General features: G+C 41.9%; 1 protein-coding gene across 1 annotated transcript in view; it reads left to right on the plus strand.

The window, feature by feature from the left end:
- The window catches only part of LOC132881604 (plexin-C1-like), a 99489-nt gene that overhangs the window by 47188 nt on the left and 27638 nt on the right, over positions 1 to 24663 (plus strand). The window contains exons 22-26 of the mRNA XM_060914256.1: positions 13177 to 13345; positions 18175 to 18275; positions 18466 to 18541; positions 19656 to 19690; positions 20031 to 20126. Of these exons, the coding sequence (XP_060770239.1) occupies positions 13177 to 13345; positions 18175 to 18275; positions 18466 to 18541; positions 19656 to 19690; positions 20031 to 20126 (477 nt within the window). The remainder of the gene's footprint in view (positions 1 to 13176; positions 13346 to 18174; positions 18276 to 18465; positions 18542 to 19655; positions 19691 to 20030; positions 20127 to 24663) is intronic.

Consider the following 24663-nt stretch of genomic DNA (forward strand, 5'->3'; position numbering starts at 1 on the left):
ATGTCTTCTCAGGGAGTTTCTCTTTGCCATCATTGTCTCTGGCTTTCTCATTAGGGATAAACCAAAATCTATAGCTGCATTTCTGTAAAGGTGCTTTGTGACAATGTCCATGGTTAAAGGGATAGTTCGGGATTTTTGACATGAATCTGTATGGCATCCCCATCAATAGTGTCGTGCAAACACACTGACTTACCCCTGACAGCATCCTGTGAGTCCAGTTCTTGCCCAGTTTTGGTCCAGACGAAAGTAGTCCGGCAAGTTTGTTGGGGTCACGAAAGTAAAACGTTTTTCGTCTCAAAACAGTATGTGTTCAAAAGAGTGATATATTTGCATCACAAAACCGTTGCCAAATAAAAAGTCAGACCTCGAAATCGCTTGGCACTATTTTCTCTCCCTTCTTATCACTGCGCGCTGCCGGCTTCATCCAGCTGCGGCTCCAGCTTCAAGGATAAGCTGGAGCCGCATAAGTAGGAGTCCCGGCGGGTGGTTTGTATTCGATTCGTTTATATCCCGACCTTGTCAGCTGTCACATTTATGTTCATGGACCCGGTAAGCTGGTAAATAATATTTATTTATTTTTTTCTTTACCAAATTCTAACAGAAAACGAGAGCGCCCGAAAGGGAAAACCGAGCCGCCTCACGGCTGTAATGCAAATTGCTTTCCTCCTCAGTATACAAGTGCGCTTCCATGGCAGGGAAAAAGAAACTACCACTGCTGCCTATGTAGTGCCCTATTTATACAAATAGGAGTCATTCAGGATTCAGCCATGTTTTTGCTCCGTGTCATGGCTGAATCCTGAATGACTCCTATTTGTATAAATACCCGTGTGGCTTTTGGAATGGCCGCTGGATTTACTAACTGGCATTCGCGGCACGCCGTACACCATCTACGGACATCGCCGCGAATCCCTGGCCAATAGAACCGGGCCATTATTCGGGCTAGTGTTTTATCCTGCCCTAAGTGTCCAGCCATGGGATTAAAGTGAGCCGCCTGGAATACCAATTCCTGGCAGCTTTTTGGAATCAAGAGCTGCGTGATTTGTTCTTTACTCTGAGTGTCCTGCGTCACTCGGTATAATCTATCCTTCATAATAGAAAAATAGGGGACGGACAGGGTGGCGTTTGGCTGGAGCATTTGACCATCGATTACTCTCACTTGGTCAAACGCATGCCACAGAGTCTCATCTTGCGACTGCTCTAACGGGAAATCCGCAAGGGATTCCCCAAGAGAGGGAGGAGGAGCCGGCGGCTCCTCACTCTGACGCGGAGATGATGTAGACGGCTCTGTGGCAGCTGCTCCCGCCAAAGCGACACCGGGACCTCCCCTTGCTGAAATACGGCAGGACCCACTCTTTACTAAATGACTCATTAATGCCCCGAATCCCGGCCAATCAGTCCCCAAAATTATCGAGTGGGTGAGGCAAGGATTAACCGCCGCCTTTACTCTAAATTTTTCCCCTCTGAAAAAAATGTGGACTGACACTAAAGGGTAGCTGTGAACATCCCCGTGCACACACAACACCTTCACCCCCTGTGCTCCCCCCAATGCCTCGTCTTGCACCAGGCTTTGGTGGATTGAGGTCTGATTACAGCCAGAGTCCACCAAAGCCTGATATGTATCCCCTTAGATACTCACCAATATGCGATACGCTCCGGCCCGATCGAGGGCGGCTCCTGGTGCGTCAGGGATCCGAACCACCGCGCTCACTTCCATCACTGAGCACTGCTGTTGGAGGTGGCCCGGCTCCCCGCAGCGCCAGCAAACCAGCCCGGGCTTTCTCTCTGCACCGGTACTCTGGGGCTCACTCACCTGAGGGGGGGAGAGACAGACACGGAAGTGGGAAACGGGAGGACACCGCGGGTGCGGCGGACCGGCTGTGAGGGAATGGGGCGAGGACGAGACACAGAAGGGGAGGGGGAGAGAGAGAGAGAGGAGAGAAGCGAAGGGGGATCTGTGATCCTGCCGTGGGAACAGCCACCAAATGATCCTCTGCCAACTCGATGGCCTGATCCAGCGACATCAGGCGATGGCACTAGACCCACTCCGCCGTTCCTTGGGGAAGTTGCGCGATGAACTGCTCCAGTGCCACCAGGTCGACGACTCCCTCGGCGTCGCAGTTGTCAGCCCTCAGCCACCGCCTGCAGGCGTCCCGGAGTTGCTGGCCAAATCCGAACAGGCGGCCGACCTCCTCTAAGTTCAGAGCGCGGAAGCGCTGACGATGTTGTTCGGGGGTGCACCCCACACGCTGGAGGACGGCCCGGCGCAGGTCCGCGTAGACCAGCTGGCTGTCAGCGGGGAGCTGTAGCACGGCCAGCTGTGCCTCACCCATTAGCAGGGGGAGGAGGCGCACCGCGTGCTGTTCCACCGGCCACCCCGAGGCTTCTGCTGCTTGTTCAAATAGCATGAGGAAGGCCTCGGGGTCGTCATGCGGGCCCATCTTCGTTGGGGTGAGGTGGAGTGGGCCTGCAGCGGTGGAGATGGTGGACCCCACCGACACGAGGAGGTGCCGGAACGCCTGACGATATTCCTGTTGCGCCAGCACCAGGGCCTCGAACCATTGTTCTTGCTCCTTTCGGAGGGCGAGCAGCGCCTGGTGCTGGCTCTGTTGGGCCATGGTGAGGGCATGGATCAGGTCTGCGAAGGGGGAGGACTCCATGGGGCTGTTCTCTTCTGTGCTCGGTCCAGGGTTTCAGCACCACTGTAGACGTCAGAGCGGGTGGGTGGAGCACAGAAGTACGGCAGGCCAGAAATGAGTTCCAAAAACTCTTTTTTATTTGCACTTTTCAGTACGAACATATATTCTCCCAGTCACACACATCCACACACACACAAGTCATCTGGTGCGGGAGACAGCTCCCTTCCTCTGCCCTCTCTCTCCTTATATAGGGCGTGGTTGCTGGGAAGACACACAAACACAGGTTAATTCACATCAGGTGTAGTGATTCTGCCACTTACCTTCCCTGACTCCGCCTTCTGGTCACAGACCGACGCTTGACCACGCCCCCACTGCCACAGTGACCTTGACCAGATGACCCTCAAAATGTTGGAGGTTCCATTTGAGACCAATGCCCATCTATCCTGGAAGTGTCATGAAGATTGGTCCAGCCGTTTTCCCATAATATCATTTAAACAAACAAAGAAAAAACCAAACAAACAAACCCTACCGAAAAATGCCTCGTCCCTGGTGGACTCCATCCCGGGTGAGGTAAAAACAGAATATGACGATTTGAAAAACTTAGAAACCCTATATTTCATTGAAAATGCTACAAAGACAGCATATCAAATGTTGAAACTGAGAAATTTTATTGTTTTTTGAAAAATATATGCTCATTTTGAATTTGATGTCAGCAAGACATTTCAAAAAAGTTGGGACAGGGACAACGGAAGACTGAAAAAGTTGTGCAATGCTAAAAAAATTATTTGGTTATATGGTAACAGGTCAGTAACATGATTGGGTATAAAAAGAGCATCCTAGAGAGGCTAAGTCTCTCAGAAGTAAAGATGGGGAGGGGTTCACTGCTCTGTGAAAGACTGTGTCGGCAAACAGTGCAGCAATTTATGAATAATGTTCTCAGTGTAAAATTGCAAAGAATTTGGGGATCACATTAAAAGATTCAGAGAATCTGGAGAAATCTCTGACATTGGATGCCTGTGATCTTCAGGCCCTCAGGCGAGACTGCATTAAAAGCAGACACGTGTCTGTAGTGGAAATCACTGGATGGGCTCAGAAACACTTCTGTGAAAACAGTTAATTTCTGCATCCACAAATGCAAGTTAAGACCATATATAAACAATATCCAGAAACACCGCCCCCTTCTCTGCGCCCAAGCTCTTTTACGATGGACTGAGGCGAAGTGGAAAATTGTCCCAAAGTCTGACAAATCAAAAGTAGAAATTCTTTTTAGAAATAATGGACACCACGTCCTCCAGGCTAAAGAGTAGAGGGACCATCCGGCTTGTTATCAGTGCACAGTTCAAAAGTCAGCGTCTGTGATGGTATGAGGGTGCATTAGTGCACATGACATGGGTAGCTTGTACATCTGGGAAGGCATCATTAATGCTGAATGATACACGTTTCAGAGAAATATGCTGCCATCTAGACAAAATCTTTTTCAGGGAAGGCCTTCCTTCTTTCAGCAAGACAATGCCACACCACTTTCTGCACATATTAAAACTGCATGGCTCCACAGTAAAAGAATATGGGTGCTAAACTGGTCTGCCTGCAGTCCAGCCCTGTCTCCCATTTAAAACATTTGGTGCATTATGAAGCACAAAATATGACAAAGGAGACCCTGAGCTGTTGAGCAACTGAATTTGTATATCAGGCAAGATTGGGACAACATTTCTCTTTCAAAACTACAGTAATTGGTCTCCTCAGTTCCCAAATGTTTACAGAGTGTTGTTAAAAGTAGGGATGATGCAATAGAGTGGTAAGCATGCTCCTGTCCCAACTTTTTTGAAACATGCTGCTCAAACCGAAATCTATATTTACGCCACCAGTTAACGGGGACAAATACTTGGAGTCCTTCGTCAGCGTTGTTGAAAACGAGGTCCTGGAACAGGTGAGGTCGGTCACAAAGTTCCATCGTAACCTGTCCAGGTCGGAATCGGTAGCTCTACGTGAACTGAAATCTAACTCTCAGATCACTATCAAGGACGCAGATAAAGGTTCGGGCGTAGTAGTCATGAATACGGCTCGCTATATTGCTGAAGGACTCCGTCAACTGTCGGACACTTCTACATACTGCCCACTAGACTCTGACCCAATGCAAGAACTTGTAATACAACTCACGTCCCTACTCCGTAGACTTCACGAAAATGACACCATTACGGAAGACATGTACACATTCGCCCTCCCGGAAGATCCGCGCCCAGCTCGCTTCTATCTCCTGCCAAAAGTCCACAAAGCTGGAGTTCCAGGTTGCCCAGTGATTTCTGGCTGTGGCTCCCTTACGGAGAAAGCTTCCCAGCTTGTGGACTGGTTTTTGAAACGCCTTATGCCCTGTGTCACTTCCTACCTGAAAGACTCCTTTAACTTCTTGAATAAGCTCCGAGATTTAGGTTCTGTACCACCCGGCTCACTTCTCGTCACTCTAGATGTTACAGCTCTGTATCCCAGCATCCCACGTGAGGATGGCCTACAAGCTCTGTCTGACTTCTTGAACACGCACAGTTTTTCTGACACTAGATGTGCTGACATTGTAGAACTCGCTTGCTTTGTTCTCACTAATAATTTCTTTGAGTTTAACAACCAGTTATTTTTACAGACTTCAGGTACTGCCATTGGTATGAAGATGGCACCCTCCTATGCTATTATCTTTATGCATGCAGTTGAGACACTTATTCTCCAGAACCCTGTTTCCCCGTTCATTTGGTGGCGTTTTATTGACAACATCTTTTGCGTTTGGACTCATGGTGAGGAGGCCCTTTTAGTCTTCCTTGACTTTGTAAACCAGGTCCACCCGTCTATCAGGTTTATTGCGGATTACTCTCCTGTTGAAGTCAATTTTCTGGATATTCATGTTAACCTTAATAGTGAAGGTACTTTCCATACCGATCTGTTTATCAAACCTACCGATACCTGACAATTTCTGCTGGTGTCATCTTGTCACCCTGGTCATGTCAAGCGTAGTCTACCGTACAGCCAGGCTCTTCGCATTTTACGCATATGCTCCAATGTCAATACCGCGTTAGATCGTCTCTGCAAACTTGAGCAGTCTTTTTGTAGACGTGGTTGCAGCAAACGCAAAGTCAAAACTCAGATTAAGCATGCTACAGTAACATTTTTCTCAGATGACTCTCCTAAAGTGAAGAAAAGTGATAACTGTGGACCGTGCATTTTCGACTATCACCCCGGCCTTCCAGACGTTAATGGTATTTTGTCACACTACCTCCCTATTCTCCACTGCTCCAGCAAAATGAAAGAGTGTGTACCTGAAAAGCCTTTGGTCTGCTTCCGACGTCCCCGCAATCTGCATAATTTGCTGGTACGGGCGAAGCTGCCCAACTCAGACGCTAACTCGGTTACACAAGGTTCTTGTGGGCCATGTGGAAAGTCACATTGTCAGATTTGTAGTATTCTTCCTCCACAAACTTCAATCACTAATACAACTACTTTGGCCACTTTTGCCCTTGTCAGTAGTGGGGCCAACTGCGCCTCTACCAACTGTATCTACGTCATCACTTGCACCCTTTGTAAGGCCCAGTACGTCGGCCAGGCAAAAACGTTCAGACTCCGTGTTAATAATCATAAAAGTGCTATTAGAAATTCTAGGGTAAACTCAGGTAACGACTGTACGCAGTTGTACGAACACTTTACTACGAACGGACATTCCCTATCTAATCTGTCCTTCACCATTGTACAGGCATGTTTCAAAACTCAGGATCTACTTGATGCAGGAAGAGATTGGATCTGGAAACTAAAAACAGTGCACCCTTCAGGTCTGAATGTTAATGACAATTTCTGTAGTCAGCTTAGAGGCCCACGTGTCACTCGTTCCTAACCCTTTTCTGATTGGCCTTTGGCTCGCTGTCCTTTATTGGTCGGTTTCCCATTGTAAACTTTTAGCTATTTCTGATTGGACAGACTCGACCTTTAGAATTATTCATTTAATTAATGTCACTCATGCCACTTCACTCATGTCTTGACACTAATTGCTTTCCTGTATATATGTATACCCCTCATTTTCTGTTTTTTCTCATTTGCTCTGTGTTCTGTTGTTTGTACGTTTAAATACAGTGCCCAAAGAAGATCCCCGTGTGGGATCAAACATTTGCTATCGGAAACCGGCTTTTTGTTAGTCTATATGTGTGTGTGTGCAAATGGGGAATTTTTATATATATATAAAAAAGATCACCCAAAGGGGGGTGGCATGGTGGTGTAGTGATTAGCGCTGTCGCCTCACAGCAAGAAGGTCTGGGTTCGAGCCCCATGGCCGGCAAGGGCCTTTCTGTGTGGAGTTTGCATGTTCTCCCCGTGTCCATGTGGGTTTCCTCTGGGTGCTCTGGTTTCCCCCACAGTCCAAAGACATGCAGGTTGGGCTAATTGGTGGCTCTAAATTGACAATTGACCATAGGGGTGAATGGTTGTTTGTCTCTATGTGTCAGCCCTGTGATGACCTGGCGACTTGTCCAGGGTGTACCCTGCCTCTCACCCATAGTCAGCTAGGATAGGCTCCAGGTTGCCTGTGACCCTATACAGGATAAGCGGCTACAGATTTTATATATATATATATATATATATATATATATATATATATATATGTGTGCAGTATCTTAGCTGTTCCTAGGACTGTGCTTTTCTGGACAGAGATCTCGGATGTTGTTCCTGGGATCTGTTGGAGCCACTCTCCCAGTTTGGGGATCACTGCACTAAGGGCCCCTTTCACCACGGGGACCAATGTTGTCTTCATCTTCCACATCTTTTCTAGCTCTTCTTTCAGCCCTTGATACTTCTCAAGCTTCTCAAGTTTCTTTTTCCTGATGTTAGTGTCACTTGGTATTGCCACATCTATCACCACAGCCTTGTTCTCCCATTTCTCCACTACTATATGTCTGGTTGGTTAGCCATTACCGGTTTGTCTGTCTTTATCTGGAAGTACCACAGGATCTTAACTTGGTCATTCTCAACCACCTTCGGAGGTGTGTCCCACTTTGACCTTGGGACTTCCAGTCCATACTCGGCACAGATGTTTCTGTACACTATGCCAGCCACTTGGTTATGGTGTTCTATGTACACTCTTCCTGCTAGCATTTTACACTCTGCTATTATGTGCTGGATTGTCTCAGGGGGATGTTTGCACAGTCTGCACCTGAAGTCCTGTCTCATGTGGTAAACCCCGGCCTCTATCGATCTTGTGCTTAAGGCCTGTTCCTGTGCAGCTATGATTAGTGTCTCTGTGCCGTCTTTCAGTCCAGCTTTATCCAGCCACTGGTAGGATTTTTCAATATCAGCCACTTCTTCTATCTGCTGGTGGTACATTCCATGCAGTGGTTTGCCTTTCAATGATGGTTCCTCTTGCACTTCCTTCTTGGGTTTCTGCTGCCTGAGGTATTCACTAAGCACTTATCATTTGGGGCCATCTCCCTGATGTACTTGTGGATCTTTGATACTTCATCCTGGAGTGAGTGGCTCTGACACTCACTAGTCCTCGGCCTCCTTCATTCCTCTTAGCATACAGCCTATAGGGTGCTGGACTTGGAGTGAAACCCTATGTACATTGTCAGGAGTTTTCTTGTCCTAATGTCGGTGGCCTCTATCTCCTCTTTCAGCCAGTTTATTATGCCAGTTGGGTATTTGATGACCAGCAGGGCATAGGTGTTGATGGCCTGGACCTTGTTCTTCCCATTCAGCTGACTTCTCAGGACTTGCCTTACCTCATGTACATATTTGGCTGTTGCTGCTTTCCTAGTGGCCTCTTCATGGTTGCCATTTGCCTGCGGGATTCCAAGGTACTTGTAGCTGTCTTCCATGTCTCCTATTATGCCATCTGGTAGCACCACCCCCTCAGTTCTGACTGCCTTCCCTCTCCTTATTATCATCTGGGCACACTTACTGTATCTAGTCCAAGTGACATTCCAATGTCATTACTGTAGATCCTGGTGGTGTGGATCAGTGAGTCGATGTCTCGCTCAGACCTGGCATACAGCTTGATGTTGTCCATGTAAAGGAGGTGGCTGATGGTTGCTCCATTTCATAGTCTGTATCCATAGCAACTCTTGGTGATGATCTGGCTGAGGGGGTTCAGCGCTATGCAGAACAGCAGTGGGGACAGAGCAACTCTTTGGTATATGCCGCATTAGTTACCTGTGTTATTGGCTTGAAGTTGGCCTCTAGAGTTGTTTTTCACAGCCTCATTGAGTTCTTAATGAAAGTTCTTAGAGTCAGTTGATGTTATACAGTTTCAAGCCACAGTGATGGTTACTGGGTCTTGTTCAGGGAGATTGCTGTATTTGGCTATCCAGTCTATTAGCCACTGAGCACTGTCATTATGTGTTTTTTTCCTTCTCCCATATACCTTTCCAGTATTGTTCAGTCTCCAGCCTTGGTGGATCTGGAACCATGTTGTTTTTACCCTGCCACTGGGTGTACACCTTTGATGGTTGAGTTATTCTCTTGGCTTCAGCCTTACTTGTGTACCTCCTTAGATGGGTAGCCAGGGCTATGAGTCTTTGTTTGGCATTCTCTAGAGCCTCGGGTATGGACAGCTTGCTGTATTTCTTAGGTAGCCCTTTTCTTGTCATACGTTTTTGGAGTTCTAATAGCTGGCTAACTTCTCTCCAAGTCGTCTTGATCTTAGCCTCCCACCTTCTCTTCCATGGTGGATATTGCACCTTATGGTTAGTGTCCATCTTATAGCCAAGCATTTCTAGGATCGCTGTTGCTGTGATGTACATCAGCTTGTTGGTCTCAGTGATGGTCATCAAGTCAAGTTTGTTTGTATAGCGCTTTTAACAACAGACATTGTCCCAAAGCAGCTTTACAGAATCTGAATGACCCAAGACATGAGCCAATTTTATCTCTAATCTCTAATGAGCAAGCCTGTGGCGATGGTGGCAAGGAAAAACTCCCCCAGACGACACGAGGAAGAAACCTCGAGAGGAACCAGACCCAAAAGGGAACCCATCCTCACCTGGACAACAACAGACAACATGACTATAACATTAACAGTTTTAACATGAAGTCAGTTTCATTGATGTTATAACTCTTCATTAATGGAAACTTGAGTGCAAAACTGTTCATGACAACTGCAGTCCTAAAATTAGCAAGTGAACTGTAGTCCTCAGCCATAAAAACATTACTGTAAGTGTCCAGAGCGTCTTCCAAGTGTGACTTTCAACTGTCCATATGGGGCCGTCCTCCATAGGAGCGATGTGATGAGACTCAAACCAGACATGGGGGGAAGAAGAGAGAGAAAACACAGGTTGTTAAGTATACCCAATGTCACCTGAATAAGTAGGTACAGTCATAGTAGGGATCATTTGTACTTCTGCATTCACATCTTCCAAGAGACTTTCAGGAGGTACCTTACTGGTACTACTTACTGGTACTACTTGGTAGTCTGGTGTGGTGATTCCAGGTGTTCAGCTTTGTTATTATTTTCAATTTCAGGTCAGCTGCTCATGCATCACAGCTCCTTCAATGTTATCTTTGGTGTCTTTATTGCATCTTTGATTAATATCTTCCTTGCTTCGTCTGTGAGTTTCAGTGGGCGGCCTTCTCTTGTCAGGTTTGTAGTGGTGCCATATTCTTTCAATTTTGCTGTAATGGATTTAATGGTGCTCCGTGGGATATTCAAAGTTTGGATTTTTTTTTAGAACTCAACCCTGATCTATACCTCTCCACAACTTTGTCTCTGACCTGTTTGGAGTGCTCCTTGGTTTTCATGTTGCTTACTTAGTAGTGTTGCAGAGTCAGAGTCCTTCCAGAACAGGTTGATTTATGCAGACATCATGTGACAGATCATGTGACACTTTGATTGCACACAGGTGGATCTTAATCAACTAATTATGTGACTTATGAAGTGAATTGGTTGGACCAGCTCTTATTTAAGGGTTTCATTTGAAAGGGAGTGAATACCTATGCACACTCCAGATTCCTGCTTTATCATCTTAGTTATTGTTTGTTTCACAATAAAAAACAATTTGCACCTTTAAAGTGGTAGGCATGTTGTGTAAATCAAATGGATATAACGCCCCCAAAAATCAATTTTAATTCCAGCTTGTAATGCAACAAAACAGGACAAACACCAAGGGAGTTGAATACTTTTGCAAGACACTGTATATAAAATCTCACCAGCACAAGCTTTTTGATGGCATCAATCCTCTGTTACAGAATTTTATATTTCTCTTAAGTATCTTTCAATTTTCTTATCCCAATTCTGTTGGAGTAAATTACCTGTTTCCTTTGTAACTATAATGCCAAGGCTGGTAGTTTTTTTACAATAATTATTCCTAAAGGGGGGCGGCACGGTGGTGTAGTGGTTAGCGCTGTCACCTCACAGCAAGAAGGTCCGGGTTTGAGCCCCGTGGCCGACAAGGGCCTTTCTGTGCGGAGTTTGCATGTCGTCCGCGTGGGTTTCCTCCGGGTGCTCTGGTTTCCCCCACAGTCCAAAGACATGCAGGTTAGGTTAACTGGTGACTCTAAATTGAGCGTAGGTGTGACTGTGAGTGTGAACGGTTGTCTGTGTCTATGTGTCAGCCCTGTGATGACCTGGCGACTTGTCCAGGGTGTACCCCGCCTTTCGCCCGTAGTCAGCTGGGATAGGCTCCAGCTTGCCTGCAACCCTAAAGAACAGGATAAAGTGGCTAGAGATAATGAGATGAGATGAGATGAGATGAGATGAGATGAGATGAGATGAGATGAGATGAGATGAGATGAGATGAGATGAGATGAGATGAGCAACACATAGGCTGAAACCTTGTGATGAATGTAGAGATGAATACAGCAGGCCAGTATTCCACTGCTCAAGCCAAGATACTAAGTAAGGGATAATGAATTGTTTATTGATATTATATACATTACATGATAATGTATTGAATATTTAAAATATTGATTACATATGATTTTATTGCTTCCACTAATGACATGGTCCACAGCAACAATGTTATACAGAAATAACAGACTGTAGAATGTCACAATTGATCAATCATAATCAAATATTCCACAAGCCATGACATAAAGGGCAATATTAGATCACCTTGTTTTGTCCCTTTTGGATGGTTTACCAAATTATTACCATATTTGGTGATTTGAAGCCGCTTCTTTATGAAAATGGGTGTGGCCTTGAATGAGCAGAGTTTAGAATTTAGGCAATTTAGAATGGGTGGAATTTTATAACATCTATTGCATACAGCTGTGTGTACATATGTGATGAACATCCTTCTGTGTATTTATCAGTTCTTACTTTCAAAATTAAAACCTGTTCCATGCATGCTTGGATAGATGAGACCACAGGTTTGTTTTGGCAGTTACTTAGAATGTACAGTAATGAGCAACAAACATTTAGCTTTTGTAATTAGGTAAAATTATTTATTTTGGGGTGAAATTAGAGCGAGGACACTCATTCTTTTTGGTCAGTTAATTTACAACCCCTGATTAGGGATTAAATTGTGTTCATTTATTGTCATTTATATAGGTTTGTTAATAACATATATCCCACAGCTTTGGGACCCTGGCCTGCTTTTAAATGTCACATGAGAGGCATACAGTTTCATAGATTTAACCAGTCCTGGGCTATGGGTAAAAGATTCTACCTTCAGTCCTTAAATGTACAGTGGAACACTATTATAATATGGATCCCTATTACATGAAAACCATTGTAACACGGTCAGCTTATGGCTCCCAAAATTTAACTTTAACTTTATGCAGCTGCATTCGACAACTCAACAGTCTCAGACTCGGAAGAAGAGTTACTTGAAAATGCATTAAGATGGTTTGAATGCAATGATACTTCTGCGGCAAACATCACGCATCTATGAAACATGCTTCATTTCATTCGACTACAGGCCCGCATAAGATTTCAACAGATGAAAGTTACAGACTGTTTCAGTAAAACCAAGGATTAAAATGTGCTGTGTTATGTGCTATGCCTGATCTGTGCTTGTTGCATGATAATCATTCTTCTATTCTTTGAACACTTGCAGTGTAAACATAGGATGTCGCTATATAAAAAAAGGGGTTTGGAAAAGGGTTTTTGAGGTGTGCGCTGCTCAGAGTGCAGAAGCACGCTAGTGAGTTTGAAGCACGCAAGCACAAATGCATGCAGATGTAACAGGCAGCAAAATATTTTATTACATATTATTTGTTACACTGACAGTCAACAATTTAAAAAAGTTATCAGCATGGTAAAAACGTTTGTAGTTATTGCAATTTCTTCAACGGATATCTTCAGGGGACTGGTTTATTTAAAAAATAAAGCTCATAGAATGTTTTCTGCTCAAGCCGTGACATATTTTCTATACCGTTATAACATGAATTCACTCATAACATGGTTGGATTCTTTGGATCCCAACTCACATGTTATAACGGTGCTTCACTGTATCCAAAATATGTGTGCACTTTAAATGTCTATATGAATCCCATACTGTGCTATGGGATGCAGATTCCAATAGAGTAACACAAATATAGTTATTGTAACCATTAATTCTCCATCATCTTCTCCTGCCTGTTACAGAAGCTGAAGGTGCTGTTTGCTGTGGGTACGGAGGGAGAAGTGAGTGAACCACTGGAAGTCAACGTCCTGACATGCGATACAATAGATCAAGTGAAGAGCAAGATCCTCCAGACCTTCCAAAGCAAGTTCGGCTTCCGATATACTCAACAACTCAGAGAAATTGGCATAGGTCAGTATATATACCTGTAATTCTACACACAATTTGTGACAAAAATAACACCATATAAAATGGCATATGTAAGTATTCACCCCCTTGAATTTTCCACATTTTGGACTGTTACCTCACACTGAATTGGGAATGAATGTTAAAATTTGTGTCAGTCTATGAAAAACCTTCACATTTTCTGCTTTATATAATGATGAAAAATACAAGTTTGCCTGAACTGAAATATGTTCACCTTTTGCACATATCTCAACAAGAAGTAAAGTATTTTAAAGAAGTAGTATTTTAAAACAGAGAAAATCACAAAATCATTCCATTCCAATTAAAGGCTCTCATCTACCTCTACATTTATATTCAAATTATATGGCATAATAATATTACTGCCAGATTTTAAAGACTAATATGTAGGATACAGTAGGAAATGCTGTTTATAACTTTGATTATCAGCATCATTCATGTCAGTCTCTATCTTGTGACCTGAGGTAAATATCACTTGCTTCATTTAAACATGACCCTAGTCATCGTCTCTTCTCTTAAAAGTAGACAGCCTTTCGATTTCATAAATTTGGTGAAATTGAGTTCCCTCTGAAAGGTGGTCATTGTGATATATGTTTATTTTTGTAATATAAAAAAAAAACCAGGCCATTCTGTGGCTGGAAAAATATTTAATTTGAGGGGATTTCCTAACAAATAAACATGCATGAAATTGCTCGCTTCACGCAGTCAAGCAGACAGAGGAAGTCTGTGTGTGCATGCACACGCTTACCTTCTTCTTTTCTTCTTTTTCTTCTTTTTGTGGAGTTTATGGCAGCTGACATCCAGCATTGCATTACTGCCATCTACAAGTTTACCTTGACCGTGCACTGACAGTTACATCATTCTGTTGCTAAATGAACAGCTGATCACACCAAGGTGCTCACTGACCACCAATATTTATTAGTTTGGTCCTGTGTTTCCTTTCCTTCACAACATAATGCCTTTCTTCTCACTTTCTGTTACTATCATTGGTCTTTCACATTTCATTTGCATGCTCACATCCGCCATTGTTCTGTCCTGTTTCAAATTTGTATCCCACAATGCCTTGTGCGAACGGGGAAAGCCCACCACGTGAGACCTTGAATTGGGTCACGGTGAAGCAAGAAAAATTGGCAGAGAATTTAGAGCCATGTGGCCCTAAATTTATTAATTGTTCTATTTAAAAAAAAAAAGAATAAAATTGGAAGTCTGTGATTCGAACTCAGTAGCTTTCAGTCCACTAAACAAAAATAATTGGGTGTCAGAGAAAATTCTTTTTATGACCTAAACTTGAAAAATCTGAAAGGCAGTATACCTTTAACGTTACTGTATCCACTCTTACTGTACATTGGTAGGATAATAATCACTGATTATTCAGTCAATTTTGTGTTATTGGCTTCATTTCTTGTTATTAATGTCTTTTATTAAGCCACTAAATATTTTAAAACACTGACCGCTGTGTCATCTGTCTGTACAGAGTGTCTAAATGCTGTTTTGATGGTGATGTGACACAGCAGGATCATCATAGACATTTTGACAGCCACTGTTTGATTATAAATTGAATTGATTCTGTTTTGCTTCTGTGTATAACACTACAAAAACCTGATCAAACTGTGAGAAATGCACACTTCCCTAGTGGGATGTTAGATGTCTTTTGATAGAAAGACTGTTTTTATTGTTGTTCATTATTAAAAATGGAAAGAATATAGGTCAACTGCAACTCTGTGAAGAGGAGGCCATACAGCAAAAGACGATGACCAGTTAAGGAGGATTTTAGACAGTGTTGAGTCCAGGACTCGGACTCAAGTCCAACTTGTGCCCTAATTTTAAGGACTCATGACTTGACTTGGACTTGAGCACTGATGATTTGGACGTAGACTCGGACTCGTAAATTGGAGATGAGGACTCTGATTTTTTCTTTATTTTTTGTAACATGCCATAATAATTTGGCATAAGATATTTATCTCATCTCATTATCTCTAGTCACTTTATCCTGTTCTACAGGGTCGCAGGCAAGCTGGAGCCTATCCCAGCTGACTACGGGCGAAAGGTGGGGTACACCCTGGACAAGTCGCCAGGTCATCACAGGGCTGACACATAGACACAGACAACCATTCACACTCACATTCACACCTACGGTCAATTTAGAGTCACCAGTTAACCTAACCTGCATGTCTTTGGACTGTGGGGGAAAACCGGAGCACCCGGAGGAAACCCATGCAGACACGGGGAGAACATGCAAATTCCGCACAGAAAGGCCCTCGCCAGCCACGGGGCTCGAACCCAGGACCTTCTTGCTGTGAGGCGACAGCGCTAATCACTACACCACCGTGCTGCCCTAAGATATTTATATCTACATTAATTTTTGTAGTAATTTCATGCAAGAGTGTCATATCTGCACGCCTTGGCACATGCATCAGATAGACTCTCGGGCATGCTCCAGACAGTGCACGCGCGCGCTGTAAACGACTCACACCTGCACAGGATTAAATTGCAATCAGCGCGCTGATATAAAAACTGTGAAAACGCACTTACTTCGCAAAGTATTGAGTTACGTTGCTGACACATTACCAAGCCTTATTTCCTTGTTTGGTTTCCTGATTTCTTATTTCTCGTTTTTGATCCTGCCTAGTCTACAATAGCCTGTTTGTGCCTCGCTTGACCTATTGCCTGTTTCACTGTTTTACGATTTTGCCTGCCATCCTGGATTGTTTACCTGTCTTCACTTGTATTAATAAACACACCTTCTGCACTTACGTCTGTCTCCCAACCATCTCTGACAGAATACTTAACACTCCCTGACAAAGTGAATGCACATTCACCTGTTCATACGTCATGTTCAGGAACAAACTAATGTTAATGGTGCTAAAACAGTCACCGTCAAATGGTGCGGTTGGAGTCTTGGACTTGACTCGGACTTGACGTTTTTTTTAAATGACTTGGACTTGACTCAGACTTGAACACTGGAGACTTGAGACTGGACTCGGACTCGAGGTTTAGTGACTCGATGACAATGCTGGATTGCACCAGCACTAATTCAGTGGTTCCACAGCCACAGAGTGAACATCATTCATTCATTCATTCATTCATTCATTCATCCAATCACATTTACTTTTTTGTTTATAAATAGTTTTGCAAGCAACACTGATTTTTTTCCTCACTTCAGTATTATATGCAATTTTGTGATGTACATAATGACAGTACAAAATGTTTAGACAAGTTCAAAGCAGTGAATACTAATGTAATTAAGAGGACATCTGTTGGAAGCTGTATTTCAAATTACAAAAACTTGATTTATAAGAAATTGTGAAATTAAAGTTTTTGTGGTAGTCTTATGCTAACAGGTGAAATTGCTGCATACTGATTTCTACATGTTATTTCACAACCTATTGCACTTTCCTTCCATGTATTACTAATAGTGAAGTAGTTATAGTCGTGCACTCTCTATATTTGAAACAGATACAGTTGAGGTCAGAACTTTACACACACTCATCATGGACATGAATGTCATGGCAATTTTGGGCTTTCAGTTATTTCTTTGAACTGTTCGTTTTTCTGTGGCAGAATGATCGTAGAACACGTTTTTAATGGAAAAATAAGAATTTAGTGCACAAGTTTTAATTTATTTTGGGTTTTCTGAAATCAAGACAGGGTCAAAATTATACATACAGCACACCTAATATTTGGTTAAATGTCCCTTAGCAAGTTTCACATTGATCAACAAACTTCTCTTTTCTCAAGTTTCACATTGATCAACAAACACTCTTTTTTGGCAGAATTAGTAGAGTCCAATTCAGTTTGTGTGTTTCTTGACATGGACCTGACTTTATGTACATTCCACATATTTTCAATAGGGTTGAGGTCAGGACTTGTTTTAAGATTTTTTTTTCTATTAAAGATGTGTGTGTGTGTATATATATATATATATATATATATATATATATATATATATATATATATATATATATATATATATATATGCCAGATGTAGTGAATTGTAGCTTATAACAGTTCAAATAAATCATTAAAAGCCCAATACTGCCATGACGTTCATGTCCATGATGAGTGTATATAAACATCTAACCTCTGCATCTGTATTAAGAAAACAGTGCAGCACAGTACACATCCAGCTGTGATAATACAGATCAATCTTTCCGTACATAACTGAACTTATAGAAATATACCGATCAGCTATAAAATTAAAAACACTGACAGGTAAAGTGAATTACATTGATTATGTTGTTACATTGGCACCTGTCAAGGGGTGTGATATATTAGGCAGCAAGAGAACAGTCAGTTCTCGAAATTGATCTGTTGGAAGCAGGAAAAATGGGCATGCATAAGGATCTGAGTGACTTTGACAAGGGCCAAATTGTGATGGCTAGATGACTGGGTCTGAGCATTTCCAAAATGGCACATCTTGTGGGGTGTTCCCAGTATACAGCGGTTAATACCTACCAAAAGTGGTCCAAGGAGGGACAACTGGTGAACTGGCGACAGGTTCAGGGGTGTCAAAGGTTCATTGATTTGCATAGGGCACAAAAGCTAGCCCATATGGTCCAGTCCCACAGAAGAGCTACTGTAGCACAAACTGCTGAAAAAGTTAATGCTGACACCTTTAGCTAGCATTAACTTTTTCAACAATTTGTGCTACAATAGCTCTTCTGTGGGACTGGACCATATGGGCTAGTCTTTGTGCCCCATGCAAATCAATGAGTCTTCAGTAATGTATAGTTTTTAGACAAAATCAAGTGGTCAGTTGAGGTTTCAGTACTTACCATACCTGATAATCCTCTGTTTTTTTTCTTATCCACTGAAAGAATATATGAAGGAAGGAAGTTATGTGCCACTGGAGGAAATAGATGAAAGCTCAGAGGTGCAGGGGGAGGTGACTATGCTGAACACACTGAAGCATTATGAAGTAAGTATCAAGTACATAGCTTAGGATAAGTCTCTAATATACACAGAGCTGAGGGGAAATGGCACAAGGTATTAGATTACCACACTAAATATTGGATTAAGTACTTTTGAACATATTTACAAAACTCAAGAAGTCATTTAAACATGAAGTACCTGATCTGTTTTGTGCATCATCTTGTTTCATTCCACAGATCCCAAATGGGGCTTGCATTAAAGTAATCACCAAAAAGCTTCATGCCCCTCTTAGTCCACAGACTAGTCTGAAAGGTGAGTGTAAGGTTTCACACAGGCCTGGCTTGGTGTAGTAGAAAAATTTCACAATGAAAATGAACACTTATTGTACCCATTTGCTATTAGGACACCATTTACTTCCATTTTTAATTGTTGCCTCAGTTCATGTTCTTGTGTTGAGTTGAGTTGTATGGGTAAAGAGGTTTATAGGCTTTGTTCATACCTACATATTATGGGAAAGAAACTCCTTACTCACATTCATAATATTTAAACTTGATAATTTATACATTTTTTAGCATGTTTTGTTGTAATCATGTTAGGATGCACATAATAATGTATTACAGCACAATAGGCTTACTTCTACTTCCGAAAATATTTCAAAAAAACTATACTTCATTCACTATTCTTTATAGTTTATATGAAATGTTTTTTGTTGAAAGGTTTTTTTTTTTGGTTAGTGTGAAACATGATCCCTCGCCTGTTCCTTTTTTTTCCCCAAAAGAGAAGAAGCTTCTTCCTTCTTTTTACTCCATGTTGACTAGGGGAAGTTTCTGCTATGCTGACTCATTAGACATGTGATACATGATGTGCCTGAATAAACATTAAAGACAGTCTGAAATACTATGAAATGACTAATGACAAATTTTCCAGAAACTGTACTCAGCAGTTATTATTCTAAGAACCTTTGAAAGCTAATTTGATCAAGGCATGGTGGGTTACTGCTTACCTTTCTGCTCAGGACTTGACTAAATTCATTCATATAATATATTTTTGAGTGAGACTGATTTTGTTGTAGTTTAAGTTACTTACAGTTAATTGTGGTGTAAAGCTACACAATGGCTAAACCTACCCCTTACCTTAAGCTTAACTTTTTTTCTTCTTTCTTTCTTTTTTTTCATTTCATGAGAGTTTGCTTGTATGAATTTTTATGGATTTATCATTTGCCTGCTTGTGCATTACACTTACCACGTTCATTCATGTGAAGTAAAAGTCCTAATAGGGAACAGTAATCTGAGCCACTACAACTAATCTATGGAACTACACAAAAATCTTACGAAAAACAAAAACATATTCATTAACTATAAATGTTTGTATGTTTTACTGAAGTATATTTTTATCATGAGTATTTAAGCATATGTTATTGTTACAGATGACCAGAACTTCACTACAAAGTACTTCCACTTGGTGAGTCATAACACGAAAGAACTTTGCCTATAGCGTGTGTGTGTGTGTATGTGTGTGTGTGTGTGTGTGTGTGTGTGTGTGTGTGTGTGTGTGTGTGTGTGTGTGTGTGTGTGCACTTCACTGCAAGTCAGTTGTACTCTGAACAAGCAGAGTGATTATCCAAGCAAAGTAATAACAAACACCAACAGACAAGGAATAAACTTTTCTTATTTACTGACAATGTACATTACCACTGGCTTCATAATGACTGGATGAATTAGTGAAAGTAGTATTAGATGGTTTAGCTCTAAAAATTTAATTAATGAATATTAATCAATGTTTGTGATTCCTGTGTCTGCAGATTGACCCAGACATTGATGCAGACCAGAGCGAACACCCAGAGAGGAAGAAACTGAAGCTCAAAGAGATTTATCTCACCAAACTACTGTCCACTAAGGTGGGATTAGAGAATATGGGGTTGGATGAATTAGGATCTTAACTACTACTTTTTTGTTATAAACTGGTTTATTCCATTGGATATAAAGCCATTGATTATGAGCACTTAAAATCTGAGTGTTTACTAAGAAGGCTTTAAGTGCCTATAATCTTAGGCCACATCCACACGACAATGGCAACGTGATGTTATTTAAAAAAAATATCGCCTCCAAATGGGCAACGATCAGTAGAAATCAGGTCCATATGGCAACGCAACGCTTGCTGAAAACGATGCAATACACATGCCACACCTCTAGGGGCGCTGTAAGACGGTCCCTTCGGACACACCAGAACAACCCATACGAAAAAGAACAGTAAAGAACTTATAAGAGTTTACCAGTCTTAGTAGTAAATCCTTATAAATATAAATAAATATATATGCCATGTATGATTTACTCCTGAAAGTGGCCCATTTTGCATTTTCCTCATACAAATTTTTTATGAAAATCTAGTATGTATGAAGTGAACATTGTGCATGGTTTTTACAGATAATGTGTATGATGAATTACACCGTCTTTGTATGCTTCATGTAATGTTTGTAGTTTTAAATTATATTTTACAGTTTAAAATGTACATGCCTTTTACATGTAAATCCAACACAAACATATGTGGATTTACATATAAAAGGCATATACATTTTAAACTGTAAAATATAATTTAAAACTACAAACATTACATGAAGCATACAAAGACGGTGTAATTCATCATACACATTATCTGTAAAAACCATGCACAATGTTCACTTCATACATACTAGATTTTCATAAAAAATTTGTATGAGGAAAATGCAAAATGGGCCACTTTCAGGAGTAAATCATACATGGCATATATATTTATTTATAAATCCTTATAAGGATTTATCCTTATATTTATAAGGATTTACTACTAAGACAGTGGTAAACTCTTATAAGTTCTTTACTGTTCTTTTTCGTATGGGAATAGAAGTAAGGACGCATGCGCATAAACTATTATGCGCGAGACTTCATATTAGCCACAAAGTCAGGAAAATCTGTTCGTAAAATTACATTATAATGACCAAATACAATGAAAAGTATTTTTCCAGTCTCACCTGTGAAAGGTAATCTCATGTGATCTCGTTTGGACGGTAAACCTGTTGGTACAGTTAAACGCAGCTAATCTTTATTCTCCGCTTTGACCTTTCCAATATGGCGGCGAGGATGACGTACGCGGAAGGCGGCGTCTTTAATGGTCCGGAATAAATTGAATACTACACGTTGATGGATTAATTTGCTGTTTCTCACCTGTGAAAGGTAATCCCATGTGATCTCCTTTGGACGGTAAACCTGTTGGTACAGTTAAACGCAGCTAATCTTTATTCTCCGCTTTGACCTTTCCAAAATGGCGACGAGGATGACGTACGCGGAAGGCGGCGTCTTTAATTGTCCGGAATAAATTGAATGATACACGTTGATGGATTAATTTGCTTTTCTACGCCCTTTTTTGAGGAATGTATTGTAGGACTTAAACCATCATCTGAAGAGGTGAGATCGCTCCTTTTTTCCCCTTATTTTTGCTGGCGGGATTGACTCTGCCCTAAGGGCTATTCTCTCTCTCTCTCACTTTGCACCAGGCATTACACAATAAATATTCACAGTGAAAATATTTTGTAAGCGCGTTTCATGAACCAAGTTATAGGATTTCTTGACAACTCGCATCGCATCGCAATGAGATCATTGGCACTACTGGTGTTAAGAATCAGACCATTTTATAAATGAATATTTTGCTGTAGAGCTGCAGTGTTTGTACAATTGCATGTTTTTGCTTCACTATTACTGTCACTATTCTGCTTCTTGCATTACTACTGTGAACTAACACTGAACATAATAATAATAATAATAATATCCAAGCTCGTGTTTCACTCTCACTAGTGCTCTGTAAGGCTTTTTCCTGGTGATATTCGTTACACTTCTACCCGGCGTGAAGCATTCACAGTCATGTGGTTGTGACGTCATCGTAAACAAATCCGTTTTACTCATCCAGACGACTTCACAACGGCAACGTTGCCAGATCTTTCCACTCTGGAACCCGTTCTCAAAAAGATTGCGTTTTGGGCACCCAAAACGCCGGCGCCGTGTGGACGCCAGGCCTAAACGATAAGCAATTGTATCGGAGTCACCTGAATCCGTTGCCGTGTGGACAGGGCCTTAAAGTCATCACTAATGTGTAGTGCATTTGTCTCATCACATACGCATTTGTGAGAGTTTTCCAAATACAGATGGAGATTATTGTAATGCACCACCTATATGATTTATCATGAGAGTATTACTGACTTTGGGATTACATGTTACATCAGTTGAAACAAAGAGTGTGTTCAGAGACAGTTATTCATTAATGTTTCGTGTCATCTTAAACAGAAAGGACATACTGTACACTGCCTAATAAGGTTTTGACAAAGTTTTGACTTTGTGACCAATACTGAGGTTGCAATTCTCAAAACTATAATTTGTCCAAGCAAACTGAAGTAACTAAACAGCCAAAATATAGGAATAGGGGGATATTTGTGCTGTGTATGTACATTTAAACAGTGTTAAAAACAGAGATAGGTGTTTGAATTAGGTGTACTTAAGAAGTAACATCAAAACATTTTTACTCCTCTGCATGCTTCTTCCACATCACAGAGAACCATGTAGCATAATTTAATGAAACACTATTTTTATTTGGTATAAAGTTACTTATATTTCTTTTGATGTAAAAATACTAATCCCATTTCAAGAAAAATTGGGATATTTTTCCAAAATGCAATAAAAATAAAAATCTGTGATTTGTTAACTCAAGTGAACCTTTGTTTAACTGTCAAAAGTACAAAGGAAAGATTTTCAGTAGTTTTACTGACCAACTTAATTGTATTTTGTAAATATAAACAACGTAAGAATTTGATGCTTGCAACACACTCAAAAAAAGTTGGGACAGAGGTCAAATAAAACTGAAAAGTTTATAGAATATTAACATAACACCATTTTGGAAGATTCCACAATAAGCAAGTTAATTGTAACATGACTGTGTATAAAATTTCAAAGTTCAAGTTCAAAGTGTTTATTGTCATATTGCACAGTAAGGACATGTCCACTTGCACAATAAAATTCTTAGTTTGCTGTCCACCATGAATGCCAAATGCAAATAAATAAATAGGCGGAAGAAGTAATACAAAGTAAGGCAATATAGTGCAAAAAGAAAGGCAAAGAAAAGCAAAAGCAACAAAAACAAACACCCAGTGTAGTACAAAATAAAGGTAAATGTAGTGCAAAATAGATAGTCTCATCTCATTATCTCTAGCCGCTTTATCCTGTTCTACAGGGTCGCAGGCAAGCTGGAGCCTATCCCAGCTGACTACGGGCGAAAGGCGGGGTACACCCTGGACAAGTCGCCAGGTCATCACAGGGCTGACACATAGACACAGACAACCATTCACACTCACATTCACACCTACGGTCAATTTAGAGTCACCAGTTAGCCTAACCTGCATGTCTTTGGACTGTGGGGGAAACCGGAGCACCCGGAGGAAACCCACGCGGACACGGGGAGAACATGCAAACTCCACACAGAAAAGCCCTCGCCGGCCACGGGGCTCGAACCCAGAACCTTCTTGCTGTGAGGTGACAGCGCTAACCACTACACCACCGTGCCGCCCAAAATAGGTAGTGTAATACAAAAATAAGGCAATGATCAGACGTAGCAGCAGAAGGGCAGTAATGTGCAAATGTGCAAACAATGTAACCAGATGTAAACAGTCAAGGAAACAGCAGCAAAATGGCAGTAATGTGCAAATATGTGCAAACAATGTAATCAGATGTAAACAGTCAAGGAACAGCAGCAAAAAGGGCAGTAATGTGCAAGCAAATGTAAACAGATGTAAACAGTCAAGGACAGTTTACAGGGGTCAGCGTCCAGATGAGCCATCTCTAACACGCTGATGTCATCGTGGAGTTTACTGAGTGCTGCCGTGGAGTTAGCTCACGGGGGGATGTAAACAGTGGCCAAAAACACAGCAGAGAATTCCCTTGGGAGATAATAGGGGCGGCATTTCAGCAATAACAGCTCCACATCTGGCAAACAGTGCTTATAAACAATCTGTATATCTCCACACCAAGAGTTGTTAATAAACACACACACACCTCCCCCTTTAGCCTTACCGGAGGCTGCGGTCCGGTCTCCTTGGTGTACAGAGTGAGTCTGTAGCTGAATGGCGCATTCTGGGGTTTTGTCTGAGAGCCAGGTCTCAGTGAAAATTAGAGTGCAGCACTCTCTTATTTCCTGCTGAGCTGTGATTCTGGCTCTTAATTCGTCCAGTTTGTTTTCCAGAGACCACACGTTGGCTAGCAGGAGGCTGGGTAGTGGTGGTCGGTTAGCGCAAGCTTTTAGCCTAGCATGGAGCCCCCTTCACCTTGCTTGCGTTGCCATCTCCAGAGCACTCTCCTGGGGTCAGCATGCTCACTCAGGCCCGGTGCTTCAGCGCCTTCCTGGGGCTGGTAGTGGTTGTG

This window comes from Neoarius graeffei, chromosome 2 (genome assembly GCF_027579695.1).
Source record: "Neoarius graeffei isolate fNeoGra1 chromosome 2, fNeoGra1.pri, whole genome shotgun sequence".
Classification (NCBI taxonomy): Eukaryota; Metazoa; Chordata; class Actinopteri; order Siluriformes; family Ariidae; genus Neoarius; species Neoarius graeffei.